The sequence below is a fragment of the Lithobates pipiens genome, unplaced genomic scaffold (genome assembly GCF_037356315.1).
Source record: "Lithobates pipiens isolate NorthernLeopardFrog02 unplaced genomic scaffold, aLitPip1_a1.2 Scaffold_13, whole genome shotgun sequence".
NCBI lineage: Eukaryota > Metazoa > Chordata > Amphibia > Anura > Ranidae > Lithobates > Lithobates pipiens.
The window spans coordinates 110,637,463-110,662,504 of record NW_027507718.1 but is presented as its reverse complement, the minus strand read 5'-3'; the positions used below and the strand labels follow the sequence as shown (position 1 = coordinate 110,662,504).

Below are 25,042 nucleotides of genomic sequence, written 5' to 3'. Positions count from 1 at the left end.
GATGATGTCAGGGTGTTTGGGGAGCCATTTCTCTGAAATGACACAGCTTACTTATTGTCATTATGGTGTCAATTTACTAATAACAGTTGTGATCCATGTAGCTGAAATAAAAAATAATAATTTTTGAGCGTAAAGATATTTGCGTGCTTTAGCAGAAATGAAATCCTGAAAAAAAGGAAATTATATAGGTATACAAGGTACTAGTACAACATCATATGCCCTTTCCAGTTATATAGAATAACAGTTTTGGGCAAAATCCACCTGGTAATAAGAAAACGCAATAATAGAAAACAATGTAAGAAAAGCATGAAATCACTTTATTTTTTATTGGCTGTGATTCCACTTTTTAAAAGAACATTTGAACTGAAATCATGCAATGAGGAATAGCAGGCAAATTACGAATGAAATTTACATTCACAAAGTCTCTACATCTTCCTTCTTTTTTTTTTGTCATCACTAAGAAGACTGAAGCATGCATTTGATCCGGGTATATGAGCATTTAAATTACAAAATGATTTAGCTAATCACAAAATTATGGCTGAGCGGATTTATTTCTATGTGTGAAAACAGTTCCAAAAGACTGTTACCCAAAACATTGTACTGACACAGAGAGGAAACACATATTAATGTAGTGTACAGAGAAGACATTACATTTAATTCACAACAGCAAGTCAGTAACATTACATGACAACAGCATATTAGTAAGCTTGTCAAAGGAGACATGTAGAGCAGCATTGATAGGTGTTACTCTGACACAGAAGGGAAAAACACTAAACTAACACGCAGTAAACATAGACGGAAATATTCAAGTGCAAATTAACACATGACCAATTCTCTTTTACACATAGTAGCATTCAAAATTAATATTGCAGTCTGTTTTTTTTTAAAATATGGCTTTCTCTAAAGGTAGATGTAATTTATGCGTAAAAAAACCTAAAACGATGCCACATTATTTCCACTTAGTCATTACACTCTGAAAAAATTCAGAGAGTGATGATTCCCCTTTCCCTTAATGTGAAACAGAAGGAATTGCAAATCTAGCACTCAGTTGGCAGAACCTTAGGTCTTGTTTAATGCAATGCACCCCTTCCTGATTATAAGACAAAGAAAATTACAAAAGACTACCTCAATTACCTGAGATTAAACACATCTATGGACAGAAAGCAACGAAGGATGACAGAGATATTCAGCAAGAATTAAACAAATGAACCAGGCTTCTCTTTGGTCTTGTATTTAAGCCTCACATTCCATTTGCTAAATAGATACATGAGAGGCAAACTTCAAAATAGCGATGAATACAATAGTGAATGCAATTGTAGCTCATCGATCTATTTAAAAAGAAAAATAATAATCATTTTATTTATATTGAATTAAAGAGCAAAATCTTTTAGTTTAACAAAATACATCTACTTACAGTATTTTAACTATCTACAGGATTTTATAGAAATTTGTCAGGATCTCAGCTCTTAACTGATGCTGGAGGCTGCCTTTGCTTAACTCTCTTAAAAAGAACCTGTCACCACCTGCTACAATGACAAAAAACACAGACAGGAAATTTGTAGGCCATAATACAGAAGGCCTGTTTGCTGTAATAAGTTTAAATACTTAAGACAAGATAACAATGCTGCAATTCTGCTACAAAATCAACACTTAGGTGAGTATGGGATCCCCTCCATCCCCTACATCATCATTGTGTTTCACCTGCAAGTACAAACATATCTCCTAAGATCTGCACTGAAAGCCACGGCACAGTAATCCCATTGACCTTATTTACTATGTAGTGGCTTTCAATGTCAAGTAGTTCACAAAACCTCCTGATCTGACGCTCATGGATGTATTGATTTTTTTAGCAGTATTGATATTTTTCCTCAATATGGTCAAGTTTCCGCAGTAAGAGGGGGTTATGTAAGAAGACCTAATGCAGTTTGCCTGTCTGAGTTTAGTTCTCAGCATAATACATGATGACAGAGTTCCTTTAAACAATGACAGTCCCTGGGCAGGCATGTGACTGTGTATATGAGGATGATGATGTGCTTAGGCCTGCAATTAGCATTGTTTCTTGGAATGAGGAAGTAGAAGCAGCCTCCAGTACTGAATAGGAGCTTGACCTGTATCAGACAACAGCTGTCCTGAAAGTTCTTGTTTGTAGGTAGTGAATTGACCACTGGAGTGAGTCTTCTGTTAACATATATGATATTTCGGCAGGCATTAATATTGCTGTAGCTTTTGTTGATGGCTCATTGATTTTTTTTATTTAGTGGGAGAAAATGCAAGTATGTTTTATGCTTGTTCTTACAGCCCACCTATCAAATGTTAGGAGGGTTTCCACTTTCAGAAAAATGCAGAATAGAAACCCTCTGTCTGAGTGTTGGTCATCAGTGGAAGTCCCTTGCAGACTTGCAGACACCACCACTTATACTCTGCTCTCTAGCAAGAGTAACACCAACATCAGTGCTGGCTGTCTTACGTCATTTTTTTTACTGATGTGTTGTTGGAAGTCTACTTAGCTAAATAAAAATGACAAGCGCCGAACAATCAGGGCACTACAGGAGGGTCCAATTACTGCAGCAACAGAAGCCCTAAGGAGAAACCTCCGCTGCTGTGCAATTCTTTCTATACTAAAAGTGGAAACAATTCTGGTTTACAGAGTACCAGCTAAACTGTTATTAAATTGGCCATCTAAACATTTGTTTATTGTGAAAAAGTAACAGTATCTCTGTTCAGCAGGAGCTGTTTCCATTGATCGATAACAAAAGACCATTAGCCTGAAGAACTCTGCAGCTAAATCAGCACTTTGTCATAATTCCACTTTCTATTTCATTCTAAATACTCTACACAAAGAACACCTTCAAGTAAAAAGGCTTGATAATTATTACTCAATGTAACAAAAAAAATAAAATAAATGTCATCCAGCAGCATAATATAAATCCATTGTGTGCCGCCTTCCAATTTTAGGAAGCTGGATTCTACTCCAACTCCTGTTTGCCAGTAAAGCACTTACAACTGTGGTTTATGTATTAAGATGCAGTACATAGGCAAATCTGGAAAATACAGGATTAGTGACTATTGAAATGTTAATCACGGTACAAAATAATTTGGAGCTTTGTGCTATCTCAGTCAGCTCTAGTAATTATGAACTTAAAAGAAATAGTATTTAAAAGTAAATGAAGTTGCCAGGATTTTAATAGCAAATGTTCTAATCAAATAATCGCAATGGGAAATATTTCACAATAGGCCCTAAGTATGATTAAATAGAAACAGGGTACAGCTTTTCATGTTTTTCAAAGGCTGTTACAATTTGTAGTCCTCCCAGGCATAGGAGCTTTACATGGTTCATTTTCTGAATTGTCTCTTACTGTTGGATGAACATGAAATGAAAAACACACATTTGATTACCTCCTAATGATAAGTTGCCTGCTTTGTTTACACCTTTTTTTGCCAGAAACAAACATTGATACCGGCCTTTCCCAAAACTTGCTGGAAAACCATGTATCATGTTAACAGCAACCCACTGACTCTCAATGGATAGTAACAATGAAAAGTATAAAGTGGATTGTGTATACAACCACTAAATTGAACACACAAATGTACTATGGCTTATAATAAAATTGCGTAGACTGCAGCTCATAACCTTGACATCCTTTGAGAGGTGTCTACTTTATGTAACTATGTACAAAAGGAAAGGAGAAAATAAAGTGGAGGGAATATTAGTGAGCAAAGGTTTATAGGGGGGGGGGGGGGGGGGGTAGCATGTGGCAATACTGAAATCTCCCACTAAACAAGGGAAATCCATTGCTTTTCTGTTTATGTATTAAACAGTCCCACAGTCTACTACGTTTTATTTCTTGAACATATCTTGAAGTGGACCTGGGAGGTATTTAATAACTGTGTCTAGAATACTTTCTTCCTCTTCATCCTCCTCATCCCCACAGCCAGCAGGGATGGCCTTTTTTGGACGTGTCAAGCTCCCTTCAGATTGAGCTTCCATAGCAGCTTGTGCCTCGGCTTCTTTCTCTTCTTTCTTCTTAATGCCATACTGTAAAAGAAATAAACAATCGATAAATCAATTCCAGTAAAATAACATAAAAGCGCCTAATCTTGTTCGGTTCATAAGAGGCTTTAAATTCCTTCCAATGAAGCATTCCCAGTTGTACACAGGACTGCTTTAAACTACCATGAGACTAATATTCTATCACTAAGTCCCATGCCAAGTGGAAAATATTTTTTCTCTATGACAAATGCAAAGTACTGATATACAAATCATCCAATAGTTTTTATCATTAGCGGCGCTCCTGTCAATTTAAAATGACCGGACTAAAAAATATTTTTCAAATTATAAAACAACCAAAATAATCATCCCTTGATAGTAATATCAGATGGTGATTTAAGAGAGAAAGGAGAGTCCAGACACAGATGGTGATATCAATATTTGTCTGTCGAATGTGCACCCTTCCACCAGATTGCTCCACCCGTGGGTCACACACCCTTCTGGGGTTCAAACTCACCACAATTTCAGATTACATGAGCCTTGAGTAATCCCGCCAGAGCTCTACTCTTTTATGCCTCTCCATCTGCTTGTTGCTCACAAACAGCCTCACGTGTGCCTCAGCAGGAGTCAGTCCGAGCACACCCACTCCCCAAGTCCCGCTCAATCAAACTGCAAGCTACTGGCCCTGCCCCTTCGAAGTGTACCAGGAATGCAATTTGGACCTCACTTTAGGCAGCGGGTTGAATGAAAAAAATTGGCTTGATTCCCCCATCCACACATTTGTGGGATAGGGGAATCCTCCCTGCTGAGCTATTGTATTCTGACAGTGGGGAGATTTCCCTGCCATCAGAATCCACTGATCAGCAATTCAGGGTATACCCTACAGTGCTGTTATAGGAAAATCTATTTCCTATAACATTTAATTTCCATTATGTTTGCTAACGACACAAAAATATGCAGGGCAATAACAACACAGCAGGATATAGAAATTTTACAAGACGACCTGAATAAATCAACGGAGTGGGCTACTGCAAGGCAAATGGAGTTTAATACCGGTAAATGTGATGTAATGCACTTGGGGGAGGTAAAGATATAAATGCAAGTTGGTGACAGTCCAGAGAAGGGCAATTAAATTAATATGGGGACAACTACAAGTGCTAAATGTATTCTCCCTGGAGAGGATATGATTCCATTGTACAAATATCTCAATGGTGATCCCAGCATAAGTATGAAACTTTTCAGCCTCAGGGAGTGTAAGAGGACATGGGGCCACACGATGACACTGGAAAAGTGGTTTAACCTTAAGCTGCGTAGGGGTTTTTTGACTGTCGGGGAGGTAAGGATGTGAATCTCTCTTCCACAATCGGTGGTGTCCGCAGGAAGTATGGATCGTTTTAAAAGACTCTTGGATGGGCATCTTAACGAAAAAAATTTAGGGGAAAATGATTTTTCTACACATACACACACCTACACAGATTGAACTGGAAACTGGATGGACTGTTGTCTTTATTCAACCTTGCCAACTATGTTACTATGGGGAAAGGGATCCTCTGCAATGGCTATGGCAACTGGACTACAGAAACCTTATTAAAGAATTCACTCAGACATATAAGAAACAATTCTGGTGTTTTAAATCCCCAGCAACTACCACATACTGAAGTATCAGTTTTTTTAGAGACTGATCCTTCTGTATATTACTTATATTGTGAATATATCAATAACCATTTTCTAGAGATATTACAAAATAACACAACAATCCTGTAGGAATACAGTAGAGCATTAAATATATAGACATTATGGCACAATATGTAAGCCCCTCTTGAATAAATGATTAAAAATAGCTTCTAAGGACAAATTTGATGTAGCAATATTGCGTTGTAATAATTCATACGATTGATGCTTTAATAAGCTATGACATTCTGTCAAAATCATAGACACAAAAAAATGTAGGTCTGTCCCTCAGGCCATTCTCATATTAATTATATTTAAGAATCACAAGAAAACGGAAAGAGTTTACATAAAATACAAGGCTTCAGTACATGAGTAAGATTACAGCATGTATTAATTAATTTATGCTCAAGAGAATCTTATACAGCAATAACAATTATGCTGATTCTATTCAAATTGGTAACTGATGTCAGTTTTTAAGCATATGATTGGTTTTTAACTTTAAAAATGGACTCTGGGCATATTTAAATTAGGGTTTATAATTTATATTACAGCACACCTGTTACAAATCCATCCTTCATTGTGACATAATACCATATACCACCAATAAAAAGTGTTCTTTTTGTCTGGCAAAGTTTTGATCTCCTGCTATAGAGATTGGTGCTCATTGTTGCCTGCTATCTGTGAGCAGGGTAATATGTTTCACCTGTTCCTCTCTGCAGTCCTAGCAAAGCAGAACTGACTTCTTTAGGCAGAGGGCAGGAGTGGGAGCCCACTCCTCATAACTCTGCTCTAGATCCCACTCTGCTGTTATATCCTTGCCGCTGGCACTTAGCAAGGTTGAGAGGGAGATGTGGTAATTAGTTATTTCAGCTGAAGATGGGCTTTAAAGCTGGTCTGTAGCCAACCCAATAAAGTTGTGCTCACTGAAAAACAGTATACTTTTTCTTTTTCTGTTATACTTGTATTACATTCTGTATGTTACAATAGCCTATTTTGCAAGTAAAATGTGTCAATTGTTACTAATTACTCTGTTCAGTGGCTTCACAAACTTCACAAACGAAATGACTTAAATGATGAAACTTTCATGTAAACCTGCTTACTTGGCCCCCCTGACACCTTCCCTCACCCCAGATGTATACTTACTGGCATCCCATGGCTTTGGCCTGCTGTAATGATGACAGCCTGTTGCTGAAACCATCATTCCTCTGGTTAGTGCAGCCAGAGAAAAGAGGATTTTAGCAACAATCTGTCAACAGGCTGTAAAACACATTAAACTGCCAAAATAACTAATTGTCATTACAATCAAACCAGTGTCCTTTAATGTTATTAAAAAGGAGTTTCGAGAGCTTCAGTCTAAGTCTAGTAAAAATATATTCATTTTGTGGAGACTTCATAAAAATGAGCAGCATAATTGTTACCAAAGATACAAAACAAATAGATGCACAAGCAAAATGTACCTTTCTCTATTCTAGCCGTATGTGTTAATGACACACCAAGCCAGATGGACCAGAGCATCATCAAGCTACAGATTAAAACACACTAATCTTTGTTTATGACAACTGGGATGCAAATCAATGCCCTGTAACTAAGATTGAATAATTATACTACAACAGTAGCTGATACGTTAGCATATCCCCCATAGATATGAACTATACACATACACAATTTTTTTAAGTTGAAATCTCATTTTTTTATAATGCTAATAAAACAAGGAAATTGAAATAGTAAATAACTTAAATTGTAATCTAAACAACATACAGTACAGTTACCCTAAGCCAAATATATATCCCTGGCTATTTTAGAATTTTTCCATAATAGTGATGCACAGATGTGTGTGGGTGTTAGTCTTGTTGGCTTTTAATAAGTTACTAATAGGAAAATCCCAGTGGCTGTGTGTGCCATGGAAGCACTCCCCAGGCTTACACTAGCAGCAGGAAGCATCATCCTTGTTATTACCACAGTACTGTGAGTTGTTTAAACTCGTGAAGAAGAAATATGCATTAATTAACATGATTGCAGAAAAAAGAACGCTGCATTTTAAATAGCTGCATACATCAACATCAAGTGAAAAAGTAACAAAAAGGACCACCACAGATAATTTTGCCAAACTGAAGATCCCTTACTGAATTCTATCCTGGATGCATTACACACCTTTGTTTCCTATGAAATAACCATGTTAAAATGCTAGATGTCTGGCTTGTGGTGGCTGTGATGGCTGTGATGGCCCACTGGTTTCAATACTTTTTAAATCTATCTGGAACAAGTTTGAAATCAACAAAGTCAGAAATCTTATTGCATATTAGTTATGGGTTATAAGGAAGAAGGAGAGTCAGGCTGAAGCCGCTTGTACTCTGTTTTATACCTGGGCTGTGCCTTGGAGTGTGACATTCTATTCTCCTTCTTCCTTTCATGTGTACACAGAGCTAACATTGGCTCTCCTAACGACCACCTATAACAAATGTCACCAGAGTATCACAGGACCACTGCTTGGAGCAGGGTCCAAAGTCTATATAGTTCTTGGTAATAGTTCTAGGTTAGTGACTCAAAGTACTAAAAAAACTAAATGGTTAGCCAGTTACACTTATATTGAAGATTAGCCAGCCCCCAGCAAACCCTTCCCCTCAGTCTTACCCTCACATGGCTATTTATTCAGCAAGATATTGGCAAGTGATCAAGTTATACAGCTGCATGTCAAAATCTTTAGACCCAGACATGCACATGATTGGTATTTTTAAAATGAACATAGCTTCATTTTATTAATTTGAATAAATATTAATTTTCTACATGGACATCTCAACTTTGATATATCTCCATGGAAAGTGTTAAAGCACATAACATATCATTTTAAGTTTTACTAAAAAGTACACTTAACAGAGTGCATATCTAATGTGAATCCTGGTTCCTTTCTTGTTGATCTCAGTCTTGGTGTGCAGGCAAGCAAGCAGGTCTGCAGACAATTTTTACAAGCAATATTTAAAATAGTCTGGGTCAGTGTTAACAGTTCTGAAAGCACTTATTAAATAAACAGTAGAAGTCTAATAGTGTAGGATTGCAACATACTGTATATTAACATATTTTATTGTAACAATGATCCTTTAAGAGACACTAAATTCAGGATGTTTTTCCCCAAAAATGGCAGGCAAAGGGCAAGGGGCTAGTTACCATTATTGCCCATAGGTAATATTTTTGTTCTGTTCTGCTTTACCATTCCTTGTTCTGTACTGTGTCTCTGTATGGGAGACAGCAATTTTGGTAGAGGCAGGGCTTTGCTTCTTCATGCAAGAGCCTCGAGCAAGGAGAACAGTGAGCATTCCAAATCTCATGAGACTAGCAGTCTGAGGCAGAGGCAGTGAAATGCAGCATTTCCTTAGATTCACACTGCAGATATGGCCTAAGGACTAGGTACATTTACACAGTGCACTGTTATTTTTCAGGAAGAATTCTAGAAAAAAAGTTGTACTGCTTAGACATAAATAGCATTTATAAATGTTAATAGCATATCAAATCTACACTTTTTTTTTAGATCAGATTTACTTTAGGACACCATAGGGTTTGCACCTTTAAATTCTTGAAATGCAACTACAGTCACTGTGTGCATAACACTGTGAAAAATCTCAGTCAGTGCATTTTTTTTGTCTTTAACGTCAAAGCCAATTCATATATTTGTAAAATAATCTGTAAATCACATAGTCTCCCAACAAACATTTTTTCCAGTTTTTTATTGCTTTTTTTGCCAATAATTCACCAACTCACATTTGCATTTTAATATTCCTGCGTAGTTCAACTTGGAAACTTGCATTGAGAGAAATACGTAGGCAGACATTGCATATGAAAATGCTAGTTGTCTGGCTACTTCTGCTTTCCAAGCCACTGATTCAAAACAAGCAGACACTCCAGGCTGTGGCCAGTCCCTCAATGTCATCATGTACAATGCAGGGCTATTAAGTTTACAACTCATAAAAGTGTACCTCAAAGTTCCCTGTCTTACCAATATCAATACTATGCATAATTAAAGAGAAGGAACTGGCAGTATAACTTAGTACAATATGAAAATCAGATAATAAAAGCCTGGCTAGGGCTGACTACTCCTCTGCTATAATATAAAAAATAATTAATAACCGGGACTTATAGCAAACAGCTCAGCACACACTCACCACATGTTAATCAATATCACATATCTTTTTATTATATAACCCATAAAAGAAAAATCACATAAAGCAAAACACATATATAAATATGAAATGTATAATTGCCAATGATTACCAATTATTAAAAAAGACAACAGCTGCAGCTGACCCCCAGTGCTCTACCCCTAGATGTTAATAAAGTTGACTGATGTGGGACTAGAAAACTTGTGTGATAGTATTCATCCCATATAGGAGCATATGGATCAATGTCCAAAGTTATTAATTATTGCACATGAAGCTTCCAATCAAAAACGTATATGATTACTGTGGTATAAAAATCTTGTGTACTCCTTATCATTAAAATATGATGTAAGATCAAAAGATCAAAACAGTCCAATCATCAAGAGATACATTAATAGGAGACCTCACTTGAAATCACAGGGCTTTGTAGATGAATTGTCCACCACCTCTTATATTAAGGCTAGAAAGAGTATCAGCTTAGGGTTCAAATTGACTCAAATTGAAAAAGAAGCAGGCCACTCATTGTCCATGTGTTTATACAGTATGTTCTAAGTCTTTAGGACAGTATGAACACAGTATGGTATATTTTCACTCAAACAGGGATATCACCCAACCAAACAGCTTCCTATATAGCCACAACAGCCCATCCACAATTATTCAAATGTGGCACATGAAATATTCCAACTTGACATATTGCACCATAAAAGGTGCAACAAGAAAATTATATAAAGATTACTGTATGGTAGGGTGGGGAAATGTTATAATAAGCTCAGTTTGGATTTGCAGTGGCAAATAAAATATTTATGCATTATAATTATAGGGTGTTACTTTTAAGGTGACCTTTAGCAGTATCTGCTGCAAAGTAAAATGGACAAAACTGCAATGCTTTTTTTAACCTTGTAGAATTATGCACCCTCAGAGTACTTTGAACTTTACCGCTGAAAGAACCTGTGTTCAGCAGTGAGCTTTGATTAGAAATTCTCCCATGGAGGTCTGGTTACAACAATGAAAAAAAGAAAATCCTTTAAGATGTTTGTAATTATAGGGGAAACACTTGCTTTGTGGATGAATTCAGAAATCAATACTTACATTGATTTAATTCTTTTGTGCAGGCAACACAAGAAATATATGGCGATTAAAATAGGATATATAATTCTTTTCTTGAGATTTTTTTTTTGTTTTAATAGTGGAATTTCTGAAAGCCCCTTGGTTTTTGATTTTGCTATTTTCAATGTTAGACAGACACATGCTTAGAAAACAAAATTTTTTTTTTTACAATAGACCATTAGGCCCCAATGTATAAAAACAGCTTTCTTGCTCATGCTCTTAACTTTACCCTGGCATTTACCTTATTTGTACACATTTGAAACACATTTATCCCCAAAACCATTTTCCCTACTTAGAAAGCATATTTACCAGTTATATTGACTTACACAATCACCTTTTGAATAACAATGATGGGTCAAACTATGTTCAAGTTGAATGTAAATTTGACTCAAACATCGGATGTTCGACCGTTCATCGAATAGCAAACAATATGTGGCGTTCGTGGCAAATTTGAAAGCCGCAAAATGCCATTAAAGTCTATGGAACAAGATCCATACCAGACCCTTATCTGAGCATGCAACCTGGCAGGCCACAAGAACACAAGAACAGAGGGCATGAGAGAGCGTCCCTCCTCCTGAACCGTACCAGGCCACATACCCTCAACAAGGGGAGAATGCTTTGGGATCCCCCCAAAACACCTTGTCCCCATGTTGATGGGGACAAGGGCCTTATGCCCGCAACCCTTGCCCGGTGGTTGTGGGGGTTTGGGGGCGGGGACTTATCAAAATCTGAAAGCCAGCATAAGGATTACAAGCATGTTTCCAGAATGAATTATGCTCGCAATCCAAGGTTTTACTATACCAGGATGTTAATCTATCATCATTGATGTCGTCCAAGGATGCAGATTCTCATCAGTTACAATAAATGATGTGCGTACAACTCGTCAATTTGTCTGCCCTCATTACTTTTCCTCACCAAATGACAGATACCTGTCTGACAGCTGGTTCGTACGCAAAGGCAGCTTATTTAATTGACCAAATATAGCTATGGCCGTGATCCTCAACCAAATATATGGCTATGCCTGGGAATCCCTGGCTGACACCTAAATGCAGAAAGAGTGTAACATCGCTCAGACTGTGGATAAAGAATTCCTCGTGGGTGCTGGCCCCTGGCTCACCACCGTCAATAGTAATTGAAGAAAAAAGAAGATTGGTTGCATACCATGGAAGGAAGAACTTTTGTAGAATAGTTACTTTATTGTCAAAGTGCCAAAGGACATAAACAGGACATTACAGGAACATTGGTAGAACGGTTTCACATGGGTAACTTGTGCTTGTAAAGAAGTGCGTCCTTTGGCACTTTGACAATAAAGTAACTATTCTACAGAAGTTCTTCCTTCCATGGTGTGCAACCAATTGCACACCATGGAAGGAAGAGACCGGCTTCCACTGAATTCTAACAATGATTTTTAATGGGAAGCTATCACATTTTGCAGCACTAATAATGCCACTGCTAAATGTATTACTTCCACCTGCAGCTGGGGGTTCAGCTTGGTGGGCAGGTGAAAGCATAGAAGAACACAGAGGATGCAAAGACCTAGTGCATTATCCACAATACATGTTTAATTTAATAAAAATGGAGGTGAATATACTCACAAACCAGTACTTGTGTCATAGCATTATCATAAAATCATCTGCTTAAATCCATATGTGAAAATCCACACTTGTAGTCACATCGGCTAATGCGTTTAAAGGTTTCCCCCTTCTTCAGAGCCTTGTTTAGATGTCTGTTAAGCCCCATACACACTATCAGTTTTTCTGCTGAGTTTTTCCTTCAGGTTTACCAAAACCATGTAGTGCAAGGGCCTGCCTGATTGCATACAAATTGAAACTCCTAAGGTTTGACCTCATATTATATGGTTTTAGTAAATCTGAAGGAAAAACTCAGCAGAAAAACTGGTAGTGTGTATGGGGCTTTAGTGTTGACAATGAACTTTTCAGTCAGGGTCAGTGCTTTCTCTGTTTAGTGCTGCTGTATATAGCTTCCTTGTTTAGTCGGTCTGTTTGCCGAAAGCCAAACAGGCCAAGTTTAGACCATTTTCTACTTCAGTACAAATCTGAAAGTCATCCCTAATAGCTGGACCTTGGCCATTATTTTTTCCACACTGCAGTCAAAGCATCATAGCATTGTTAAGGTTGTGGTGTGATACTCACCAACTCACTGTCAGGGCCATCATTGTGCTGTCTTCTGCATTCTAAAATTGTAATTTGTTAGATTCACTGTACAATACAGTTTAACCTAATTGACTTACAAAGCTGCCCCACTTTCTCCAGCCTTCTAGTATTAATGCTGATATAAAGAGGATTAGAGGCAACTTGTACTAAGATGTGCATTTTTTAAATACCTTTAACATATTATAAATGCTCGTATTTTATTTTCTTCCATTTGGTCTGATAAATATACCACTGAAAGCATTTTGTTATATCCATTAACAAATACCAGATGATCATATCTTCATGCATTATCTCAAAATGCCTATTTAGCCCTCCTGAATCAGTCTTGGACTAGTGAATGATTATCCATTTTGTTGTGGAGATGGGAGAGTTGGGAGATGGGAGTTCTGGAAAAGTAAAAGGGAGGGCTGACATCACTCAGTCCACAAAAATGCTACGGGGTTGATTTACTAAAACTGGGGAGTGCAAAATCTGGTGCAGCTCTGCATGGTAGCCAATCAGCTTCTAATTTCAGCTTGTTCAATTAAGTTTTGACAATAAACCATTGAAGGTGATTGGTTTCTATGCAGAGCTGCACCAGATTCTGCACTCTCCAATTTTAGTAACTCAACCCCTACAGTATATGTTCACAACAGAACTTAAATGATGAGAAATTATTTTTGCACCTATAGGGTATTTCATGAAAACAGCATGGGGAAATGTGCATGTATTACAGAGATGTACTGCATGTGTTTTTTTTTTCTCTTGCCCTGACATATGTGAATAAGAATAACTGGATAACATAGGGTTCTTACATCTTCATACACTTACACTTTAGGGTCAATACTAGCATATCTTAGAAGAAGCATCTAAAACAATCACTGATATGATCGTTTAAATAGTGTTCCTGTAGATTTAATACTAATAATTTAGTTTTTTAAAAACACACTGAAACCACAAGAAATACCGGTAATCTAAAAACACAAATATTTACATATTCTATATATCATTCTACTTGGCTATGAAAAACTATGATTTATAGGCTAACCGACTCAGTAGGAGTGCACTTATATTTTTTCTTCAAGTACACTACTACTAAAGTGAAGTAAGTGACCTGGGATTTCAACTGCTTTGGAGAATTCAGTCTAAGATTAGTTTGTTATTGCAGAACAGTATGGGAGAAAATTGACTGTGAACATCTAGAATGGAGAGCTCACTCGCATGTCTAAGTGAATTCCTATTTCTGCTGGCTTGATAAAAATGATGTGAGTGTACAGTGCTTATAATTTCTTCTTAAGGCAGCAAAATATCACTTGTAAGAGCCTTGTCTAATTTACCAATTTAAAGAAAACCTGTATTGAGAGAATTATATGGGCTTCCATTGTCTCGATTTAATATTCTCTGAGTTAGTATGTAGATCATTAGTTATAGCTATGCTTGCTGTATGCCTGTTCCAGATCAATGGCCCAGAAAGTACTGAATGCAAAGACAGACAGGCATTTTCAGGTGGAGGTCAGCAATGGCAACATACGTATTTCACTCATTATAGCTCTCCTTTATTTTAAAGTAGAAGTATAAATATGTAGAAGAAGCTAAATATAAGGCTTGCAAGATGACACCCACCCGTCTGGATTTATGCATAGTCAACCTGAGCTCACTTATCGCTATGTTTAGATTTTTGAATTCTACTGTATGATTATTGTTCAAGCCTAATGTTTGCTATATTTTTCTCCAAATAAAGACTTATTCGGGAAAAAAAATATATAAGGCTCCCTCCTTCTATCTATGCTGCATTGCCATCTATGAAAGGCAACAGTGTAAATACCTTTCCTTTAATATACTTTGGTGTGGTCACATGTTTCAGAAGCAGGGGCCCCCTCCTCCTGCTTTCATTGCCCCTCGGTTGTCAGCGCTCCGAGAAGCTGTTTACTGTCATACAGTTTTTTTTGGAGCCCAGCAGCAGTTAGAGCTGGAACTAAATCTTGTCAGTGCCAATTAGGGTCCAACACTAAGCCCAGAAACTGAAACAATCAGGGCTTTTGATTGTCTATTGACCAGATCTCAATCCCCTATATACATACAGTGCTGTGAAAATGTATTTGCTCCCTTCCTGTTTTTTTATTTGTTTGCATATTTCTCAACACTAACTAATTTTAATATTACACAAAGATAACCCGAGTAAATCCAAGATGCTGTTTTTAAATTGTTATTTTATTTATTAAGGGAAAAAAAGCTGTTCAAACCTGCCTGGCCCTATGTGAAAAAGTAGATTGCCCCTCCCATGCTGAATCATGAATGAACTGTGATTAACCAAATTTTTTTTGGAAAGCTGAGTTAAATTTCACTTGCCACACCCAGGCCCGATTACTGCCAGACCTGTTGAATCAAGAAATTACATAAATAGATGCTGTCTGACAAAGTGAAGCACACTGACAGATCACAAAAAGCTACACATCATGCCACAATCTAAAAGAATTCAAGAACAGATTAGACACAAAGTAACGTACATGTATTGGTCTAAGTAGAATTTCAAAGCCATTTCTAAGGCTTTGGAACTCCATTGAACCATGGGGGGGGGGGGGGTCATTATCCACAAATGGAGATAACTTGGAACAGTGGTGAACCTTCCCAGGAGTGGCTGACATACAAAAATAACTCCAAGAGCATAAAGACGACTCATTCAGGAGGTCAGAACAACATCAAAAGATCTGCAGACTTCACTTGCTTCAGGTAAGATCAGTGTTCATGATTCAACAATAAGAAAGAGACTGGGCATAAAGGGCATCCATGTGAGAGTTCCAAGGCCAAATCCACTGCTGACCAAAAAGAACATAAAGGCTCCTCTCACATTTACCAAAAATCATCTTGATTACCCACAAGACTTTTAGGCAAATATTCTGTGGACTGATGAGACACAAATTTAACTTTTTGGAAGGTGTGCATCCTGTTAAATCTGGCATAAAATAAAGTATTTCATAACAAGAAAATCATACAAACAGTCAGACATGGTGGTGGTAGTGTGATGGTCTGGGGCTGCTTTGCAGCTTCAGGACTTGGACTACTTACCATAATTAATGGAACCATGAATTTTGAGCTCTACCAGAAAATCATAAAGGAGAATGTTCGGCCATCAGTTTGTTACCTCAAGCTCAAGCGAACTAAGATTATGCAGAAGAACAATGATCCGAAAAAAACAACAGCAAGTCCACCTCCAAATGGTTCAAACAAAGCAAAATTTAGATTTTGGAGTGTCCTAGTCAAAGCCCAGACTTAAATCCAATTGAGGTGCTGTATCATGACCTTACACAGGCCGTTCTTGGTGGAAAACCCTCCAATGTGGCTAAATTTAAACATTTCTGCAAAGAAGAGTGGGCCAAAGTTGCTCCACAACAATGTGAAAGATTCATTGTCAGTTATTGCAAACGCTTAATTGCAGATTTTGTATCGTCAAGGGTGGCACAACCAGTTATTAGGTTTAGGGGGCAATTCTTTTTCATATAAAGCCAGGCATGTTTGGGCAGCTTTTTTGCCTTAATAAATGAAATCATCATTTAAAAACTGCATTTTGTATTTACTCGGGTTATCTTTGTGTAATAATAACATTTAAGTGTGACAAATATGCAAAAAAAAATAAAAAATCAGAAAGGGGCAAATACTTTTTCACAGCATGTGTATATATCCAAAAACAGTTAAAAATATTACTTATCTAAATGAATCCCCAGGGTGCAGCACTGAAGTTGGGTGATCTGGATGATACTTGCATTTATTTGTTTGTTGCAAGCAACAAATGCACATGTAATAATACCTGTGAAAAAATGTGCCCTGTGCTAATTTTGTGCCCTCATCAATCCAGCTTAAAAACGTATACATACTTTTTTTCCCCTTGCATGTGTTGCAATGTAGTATTGAAAAGGGAATAGAGATATTTTTTTATTATATTTTGTGATAAATATATGGGGGCATACACATTATGTAAATGGCACAATGGGAAAAATTACAGAAAATGTTTTTTTATAAAAAAAAATTTTTTTTACTATTTGTTCAAAAAAAACAAAATTAATACATTATACTACAAATGCTAAATGCTTTCATTTGTGTAATGTGTGGAACCAAGACATTGCCAAAACAAAAAAAAGAATTGCTATGGGACAAAAAGATTAAAGCTGCCCAGAGCTGGATTAAAATGTAGCCAGTTCAGCAGAGACCAGTTGAATTTTGATTAATCTATGGTCGTTCCCATTGAACAGAAATAGATCAAATGATCAACTTCTGTTAAATAGGATTGTTGGAAAACTTTTCTTGGTCAGTCAGCTGCAGTCAATTGGCTGCCCTGCTGACAGTTCTAATGTCACAATAGAATGGCACAGCAAGGAGGATTCCTCCATCCATTTGGACATGTGAATGGGAAAATCCATTGTTGTTGTTTTTTTTTGATCAGCCCTTTGGTTGGTTGAAATAAATAAGGCATCTATGGTCAGGCTTAGGGAGAAAAAAAAACAGAAACTCAATGGGTGAATAATGTTAAGAGTGTGCAACCATACTAAGCCCTTGTACACACGGTCGGAGAATCCGTCGGAATGTGTCCTATCGGACCGTGTTGTCGGATAATCCGACTGTGTGTGGTATGCATCGGACTGATTCCGTCGGAATATCCGTCGGACCCAATTTTCCAACATGTTGGAAATATTTCCCGACCAACTGGGCCGATCGGACATACTCCGATCATGTGTAGAGAATTTTGATCGGACCAAGTGCCACGCATGCTCAGATCAAATTCCTACATCAAAGCTATTGGCTACTAGCCTGAATGTAGTCCCATCGTAACAAAATTACGTCATCACGTTCTGAAAGATCGGATTTTTTCGTCAACTTTGTCCAACTGTGTGTATGCAACAGTTTCGGACAAGATCCGACGGACAAAATCCGAAGGGCAAAATCCGACGGGCAAAATCCAACGAATTTGGTTGTGGAAATCTCCGACCGTGTGTACAGGGGCTAAGAGTGTACCCTCTGCCCGGATTTGTAGATTTTTTAAAATTTCGCAAGACTTTCAAGTGGTAAGAGATGACTGTTTTATCATTAACTTTAGGGTTCTCAATCTGAACCTGAATTTTGACTAACACCAACGTTGCTAATAGGCTCATCCTGTTTCAAGGTTTTGGTAATGGATTTTAGGCAAAATAAAATAAAATGATAAGTTCCCCTCTCTAAAATATATACCAACCTGATAAAAGATATTACTAAAAAAAACAAAAAAAAAACGGGCTGCATTATTCTACAAAAATGGACCTGCAAAATGCAGTCAAAAACTTTGTCTGCATCAAGGCATTATTTTTGCCTGATTCTGTAAAACAAAACAAAAAACACCTATCAAATATCCATATTTATCCTAGCCAAACAAGTCTTTTCTTGTGTTTTTATCCAGCCATTATTTTAACAAGTATTTTAAAATCATAGTTTAATAATTAATTGGTTTCTGTAGGAGGTTGACACATGCTTTATTAAACCTATTTAGTGTTATATAATATATGAAGATGGTTTGTGATCATATCCTTCAAAAAAGTATAATATTTTCCTGACAATCTTTCAAGTCCTGGTGTTTTCTTTAGTATAAATCCAGAAATGGCTTGGACGATTTCAGATGTTGGAACTCTGCTGTTTAATGTAACAAACTAGTAAATCTAGCCTGTAGAAAATACAACCCTTTATCTCTGGATATCTTTTTCCCAGTCATATAATGTACTAAAAGAGTTACTTCTGCTCCATTTGTACATTTTACCTTTCAAAGAACTACTCTAAGCACGCACTTCAAGATTTTTAATGTTTTATGTTTTCAAAAGCAGTTTGAAGATATCAGATAATGTGCTTGCTTTACAGTCTTAAATGGGTTTTAAATACAACTAATATATAGGTTGTACATAAGTCTGTAAATCCAGTTTAATCCAGTTATGCAACCTTAAAAATCTTTCTGTCTGTCTGTCTGTCTGTCTATCTATCTCAGTACACAATGGGGTTTATTTGCTAAAGATAGAAAGTGAAAAATCAGGCTCACTTCTGCATAGAAACCAATGAGCTTCTAACCCCGGCTTGTTCAATTAAGCTTTGGCAATACAACCTGGAAGCTCATTGGTTTCCATGCAGAAATGAGCCTGATTTTGCACTTTCCAGCTTTAGTAAATAAATCCTATTGTGCACTTAAAAGTGGGGTATGCCTATAGATAGCTAGAGATAGATAGCTAGAAGAGTGAGTGTGAGCATGCATAAGTGTATCTTGCTATGGGGGCACTCAGCAAGGGGAAGAGGCCAGGAGGGCTGTGGGGGACTTGCCTCCTTCACAGGAAGTGAGGGGGAAATCTCCCTGGTAGGGGGCCACTCAACAAAAAAGTTATCAGTCAAAAAAAAAAGTCAAACATGAAAATGTGCTAATTAGCCATAGACTGCCTGCAGAGTGACGCAAACTTTGAAATGTATTCTAGACACCAAAGCTGACATGCGCTGTACATCTGAATGCCTGGTGTCAATAAGAGGGTGTAAAATTACCAGTAATTATGTCTGAGATTATGCAGGTTAGGAAACCAATATTCTCACCTCTGCCTACTAGAATTTTTAGGGCCAGATAAAATAATAATATGAATGAGCCTATCCAATATCCTTATCTCACACATATTTTGGTATGTATTAGCTGAAAGCTAAACAGCATACCAGTATGCTTGTGCATGAATTGAGAGGTGTTAGGATATGGTAATATGCTAAGACAGAATAATTAATTTTCTAAGGAAATCATTGCTATGAATTACTTTTGAATATCACTTTTAATTACATTTTTTATCCTTTGTAGCTTTTCTGTTTCAGGAGCTTACATGTGTCAGGAAAAAGAAAACCATATATTTATTGCTAATATGTATTCTATAGACTATACATAATAATAATAGTAGTGGTAGTAGTAATTACAGTACCAATAAAACAGCAGAAATTGCAGAAGTAGCAATTAGCAGTGCTATACTTTTCTATACCACCATAACATATGTTTATTTTTTAAACATTAACTTGGCAGCTAGGTTTTCATTTAAAAGTACAATGTAAGCCTCCCAACTTTTTTTCTTCTTTATAGTCCTACTTCCCTGCATGTTATATTGTGTGACTGATTGTTATTTTGAAATTCTTTAAAATGCTTTTTTTTCTAATAAAAAAAAAGATGCTGCTTACTGGAATTCCCAGTATGTGTTCACACACACCTGTATTATAGAAGTGTGTCTGATCAATTATATTAGCAAATGCAACAAGTCTAATTGTGGTAGACAAGCTATATTGCTCCATTCTAAGCACTAAAGCCTAGTACACACGTGCCGAATGTCAGCCGTCATTGGCCAGTTCAACACAGACCAGCCGTCATTCGACACGCGTGTATTTCAGCTGAATGAGCATGCTGGAAAACCAGCAGCTGAACGACTCCCGGTCAGCACTCCCAGCCAATGGAAGAGAGCGCTGATCCAAATGTCCTGGCGGGGGTGGGGGCGCCCCCCTGTCAGAACACAACAGCTCAGCAGGGGAGATTGCTGTACTAACATCAGATTGTTAGTACATAGGCTCTGACTGGAGCTGACAGCTTTTTTCGTTCAACAATTCGGGTTGAATGGAAAAAAGTGAATTGTGTGTACCAGGCTTTAACCTCCTTCTCCACCAGTTGAGGGGTGCTGGCTTCACTACCCAAACCACAGTCATAACCTTCTAGCAAAGAAAAATAAGCTGCTCTCCATCATAACATCCTATTAGGAAAATATATTAGTACTATCTTTAACAGAGGCTATTCAACCTGCTTATCTGCCCTGTAACGTGTTTTGCTCAATCATGATCTTAAAGGGGAACTTTCAGGAGCAATAAATAATATATCATACACCAGTGGTCATCAACCCTGTCTTCAGGGCCCACTAACAGGCCAGGTTTTATGTATTACCTTGGGGAGATGCAGACTAGAATGCTGCAATCACTGAGTAGCAAATTATATCACCTGTGATTTATTTCAGTTATCTTGCAAACCTGGCCTGTTAGTGGGGACTGAGGACAGGGTTGATGACCACTGGCATACACAATTGCTACACAAGCCATATTGTAATTGAATATTATTTAAAATGTCCTTTCTCTTTCAAGCTGCAGAGCTGTAATTATATCTAACATAAATGCACCATGAAAACCTGAAAGCATTGCGTACACCTTTGGTGTACAGAACGCCCCTTCAGAAATGTAATTTCCTGCTTGCGTAATTGGTTCACTGATTTTCCCAGAAGTTTGCAATAACATACAAGTCAGAGTTTAGGAATCCTCTGCAGAAAACTTTACATTTTTGGTGAGATACCCCCAAGGTTAATTACGTCTAAAGGGATTCAGCCACTGTAGTTTTCCTCATTAGAACCAAGCAAGAGCATCAGCTGATTGATAATTAAAAAGTCTCTCCCATTCAGATTCAATGTGCACATTGACACAAACAGGTATTTCTTCCAAGCAAAATGTAGGAATCTGATATGAAGTTTGTTAAAATCCCTGAAATGGGCATTGTGGAATGTGTTTTTCTTAACAAAAGGGGAGTTATTCTTTATAGTAGTACATAGTACTAACACATTTTATAATAGGATATTATGATGGAGAGTAGGGGTGTTCCCCCGTTTGCCAAAAACCAAACATTATGGGGCGTTCACAGCAAATTTGAGAAACGCAAAACACCTCATAATTAGAACCCCCAAACATTATATATATATTTTTAGTAGAGACCCTAGAGAATAAAATGGTGGTTTAGCAATATTTTATGTCACACTATACTTACGTAGCGGTCTTTCAAATGCAATTTTTTTGGAAAAAATTACTTTAATGAATAAAAAAAAAAAACTAACCAGTAAAGTTAGCCCAATTTTTTTGTATAATGTGAAAGATTGTACGTCGCGAGAATTGTGATCTTTTTATTCTAAGCAAAAAAATTGTGATTCTCATTTTGGCCATAATCGTGCAGCTCTAATATATATATATATATATATATATATATATATATATATATACCGTGTAGTATATATATATATATATATATATATATATATATATATATATATATATATATTAGGGCTGTTAGTGATTAAAATTTTTGTGTTCAATTAATAGATTTTTTTTTAAATCGATTAATCTACTAATTTTGATTAATTATAACGCACATACAGATCCAACTACTTGCTGATCTCCTTGCATTGCAAATCTGCATTAGTCAATGCTAAATGTGGTATACACAATCACCTGACACTAGTTAGTTTCTACAATCCATGACTTAACTTCACAGTTCACACAAATAAATTTTAAATTCACACTGTAGCACTGACATAAGTGATTTTTTTTCCACAGTAGCATGACAATCCCTCCACCTCTGGTCTAACTAATCACTCTCACCTTATGGCATGGACCCCTATGTAAACAGGTGGTCATGCAAGCGGATTTTAAAAGGGTTAACACGGACCATAAACTTCTCTCACGTTTCCTTAGATCTCAGCAAGGATGCCGGGTCATGGGTAGAAAGGAAAGATCTAAGTGCTCACCGCTTAAGTATAAGATTTAATTTTTGTGTTCAAACACAAACTACTCACATAAAGATAATAAAAACAAAGCATGTAAAGCCGACAATCGTGTTCGTTCCGTAGGGCAGCAGCGGGTGACGTCATGCTTAGCTCCTCCTCCATACACGTTGTGTTCAATCAGAACTTCAACGTCACCAGACTCCTCCCCCTTCCCTTTGTTAGCAGATGGAGGCACTTGGGGAAGGGAGGAGGAGTCCAGTGACGTTGATGTCTGTGACGGAACTCCCTGAAGACCCGGAAGCCGGCGGAGAGGTGAGAACCGATCAAAAGAATTTTGATCGATCAAGAAAATTAATCGATTAATCAAGGAATTAATCTTTAATCTTCCACAGCCCTAATAAATATATATATATATATATATATATATATACACACTTCAGTCAGTGTACCGTATATAATACAGTGTATTGAAGTGGTTAAGGTGAACTCTATGATAGAATTAAGAAAAAAAAGGGCGTGGGTTCCCCTCAAAATCCATACAAGGCCCTTCAGGTCTGGCATGTATTTTAAGGGGATCGCCATGCCAAAATAAAAAATAAAGTAAAAAAATTGGGGTCTCCCCCAAAAGCCATACCAGACCCTTACCTGAGCATTCAGGATAGTGGGGGGATGAGCGAGCACCCTTCTCCTGAACCATACCAAGCCACATGCCCTCAACATGGGGAGGGTGCTTTGGAGCCCCACAAAGCAGCTTGTCCCCATGTTGATGGGGAAAAGGGCCCCATCCCCACAACACTGGCCCCGTGGTTCTGGGGGTCTGTGGGCGGGGGCTTATCAGAATCTGGAAGCCCCTTTTGAGAAGGCTTCCCCCAGATCCCACTCCCCCTATGTGAATGGGTAGGGGTACATTGTACCTCTACCTATTCACCAAAAAAAGTGTCAAAAAGTAAAAACCACAAAAGACAGTTTTTGACAATTCCACAGCGAAAAGATAGCAGTCGGCAAGATGCTTCCCATGGAGGCAGAGTATTTTTTATTTTTTTCTATTTTTCAGGTCCGTTGGGCAGCATGATTGAAGATAGATGGACTTCACAGGAAACTTTTTTTTGGTTACTTTTTTTAATAAAGGAATTGCCAAAAACTGTCTTTTGTGGTTTTTACTTTTTGACACTTATTTTGGTGAATGCAAAGGGGGCTTCCAGATTCTGATAAGCCCCCACCCGCAGACCCCCACAACCACCGGGCAAAGGTTGTGGGAACGAAGCCCTTGTCCCCATGCACCCTCCCCAAGTTGAGGACATGTGGCCTGGTATGGTTCAGGAGGGGAGCAACGCTCGCTCATCTCCCCATCCTGTACTTCAGGCTACATGCTCGGATAAGGGTCTGATATGGATTTGGGGGGCACCCCACCCCAATAAATTACAGCCAAGTGCAATTTAAATTACATTTTTTCCTTTCCTTTCTGCGGCACAGTAAAACACATCACACAGATGTGCCACTTTACAGGCAGACTAAGGGGACCCCCAGAAAAAAATAGTTGTTTTAAAAACCTTTTTTTAGCATTGATACATTATCTCTTGGGCAGCACCCGGGTCCCCATACACTTTTTATGGCAGTAACTTGCATAGAAGCCTTTAAAATTATCGCTTTAGATTTTTCATGTTCATGTCCCATAGACTTTAATACGGTTCGCATGTTCGCACATATTTTTTGCTTGTTCGCATGTTCTGGTGCAAACCGAACCGGGGGGGGGGGGGGTTGGCCCATTCCTTATGGAGAGCGTCTTCTTTTTCTTTACTGGAAAGTCTAACTGTGGTGTCTATTGAACTAGACATTGATATTGAGACTAGGGATGGCCCAGCGGTCGGTTCGCGGCGAATTTCGGCTGTTCGCGGTCCGCCCGATCGGCAGACTATTGCCGCTGTTCACCCGGTGGACTTACGTGTTTACTGTGTAAAAGAACTTTGACCTATGATGACACATGCATCATGTGGTACAGGACAGCCAATTGAGACATTACAGCACATGGACACTTGGACATTCCCCCTAACGTATAAATAGACCCGATACGGCGGCCATTTTACATTCTTTCTACTGTCACTATAGGGAGAGGTTGATGTGTGGAGCAGGGAGAGACTGCAGTGACACAAATCGCTAGCTATTAGGTCCACAAAAGTTCTTTTAAGGACTGGTATGGTATAGGTGTAGTTCAGGATATAGATTTGAGGCACTGCTATTCAAGTCATTGTTGCAACAGGTTGTCTTTTGTCAGTGCTGAGAGAGGGACAGATAGGACGCTGTGTGTTGCAGAGAGGGATAGTCAGTTTAATCATTAGCTGTTACGATTAGGTCCACAAAAGTCCTTTTCAGGACTGGTATGGTAATAGGGTTGTACACGTAAAATATTCTTTCTTCCAAATATAG

The 25,042-nt window shown here is 37.8% G+C and overlaps 1 protein-coding gene across 3 annotated transcripts in view; it reads right to left on the bottom strand.

Moving 5' to 3' along the window:
• Positions 1-296: 296 nt before the first annotated feature.
• Positions 297-25,042, bottom strand: part of CPLX1 (complexin 1) — a 283,741-nt gene continuing 258,995 nt past the window's right edge. For all 3 annotated transcript variants that reach the window (XM_077475392.1, XM_077475391.1, XM_077475393.1), the window contains one exon: positions 297-4,036. In XM_077475392.1, the coding sequence (XP_077331518.1) occupies positions 3,839-4,036 (198 nt within the window). In that variant the 3' untranslated portion in view covers positions 297-3,838. The remainder of the gene's footprint in view (positions 4,037-25,042) is intronic.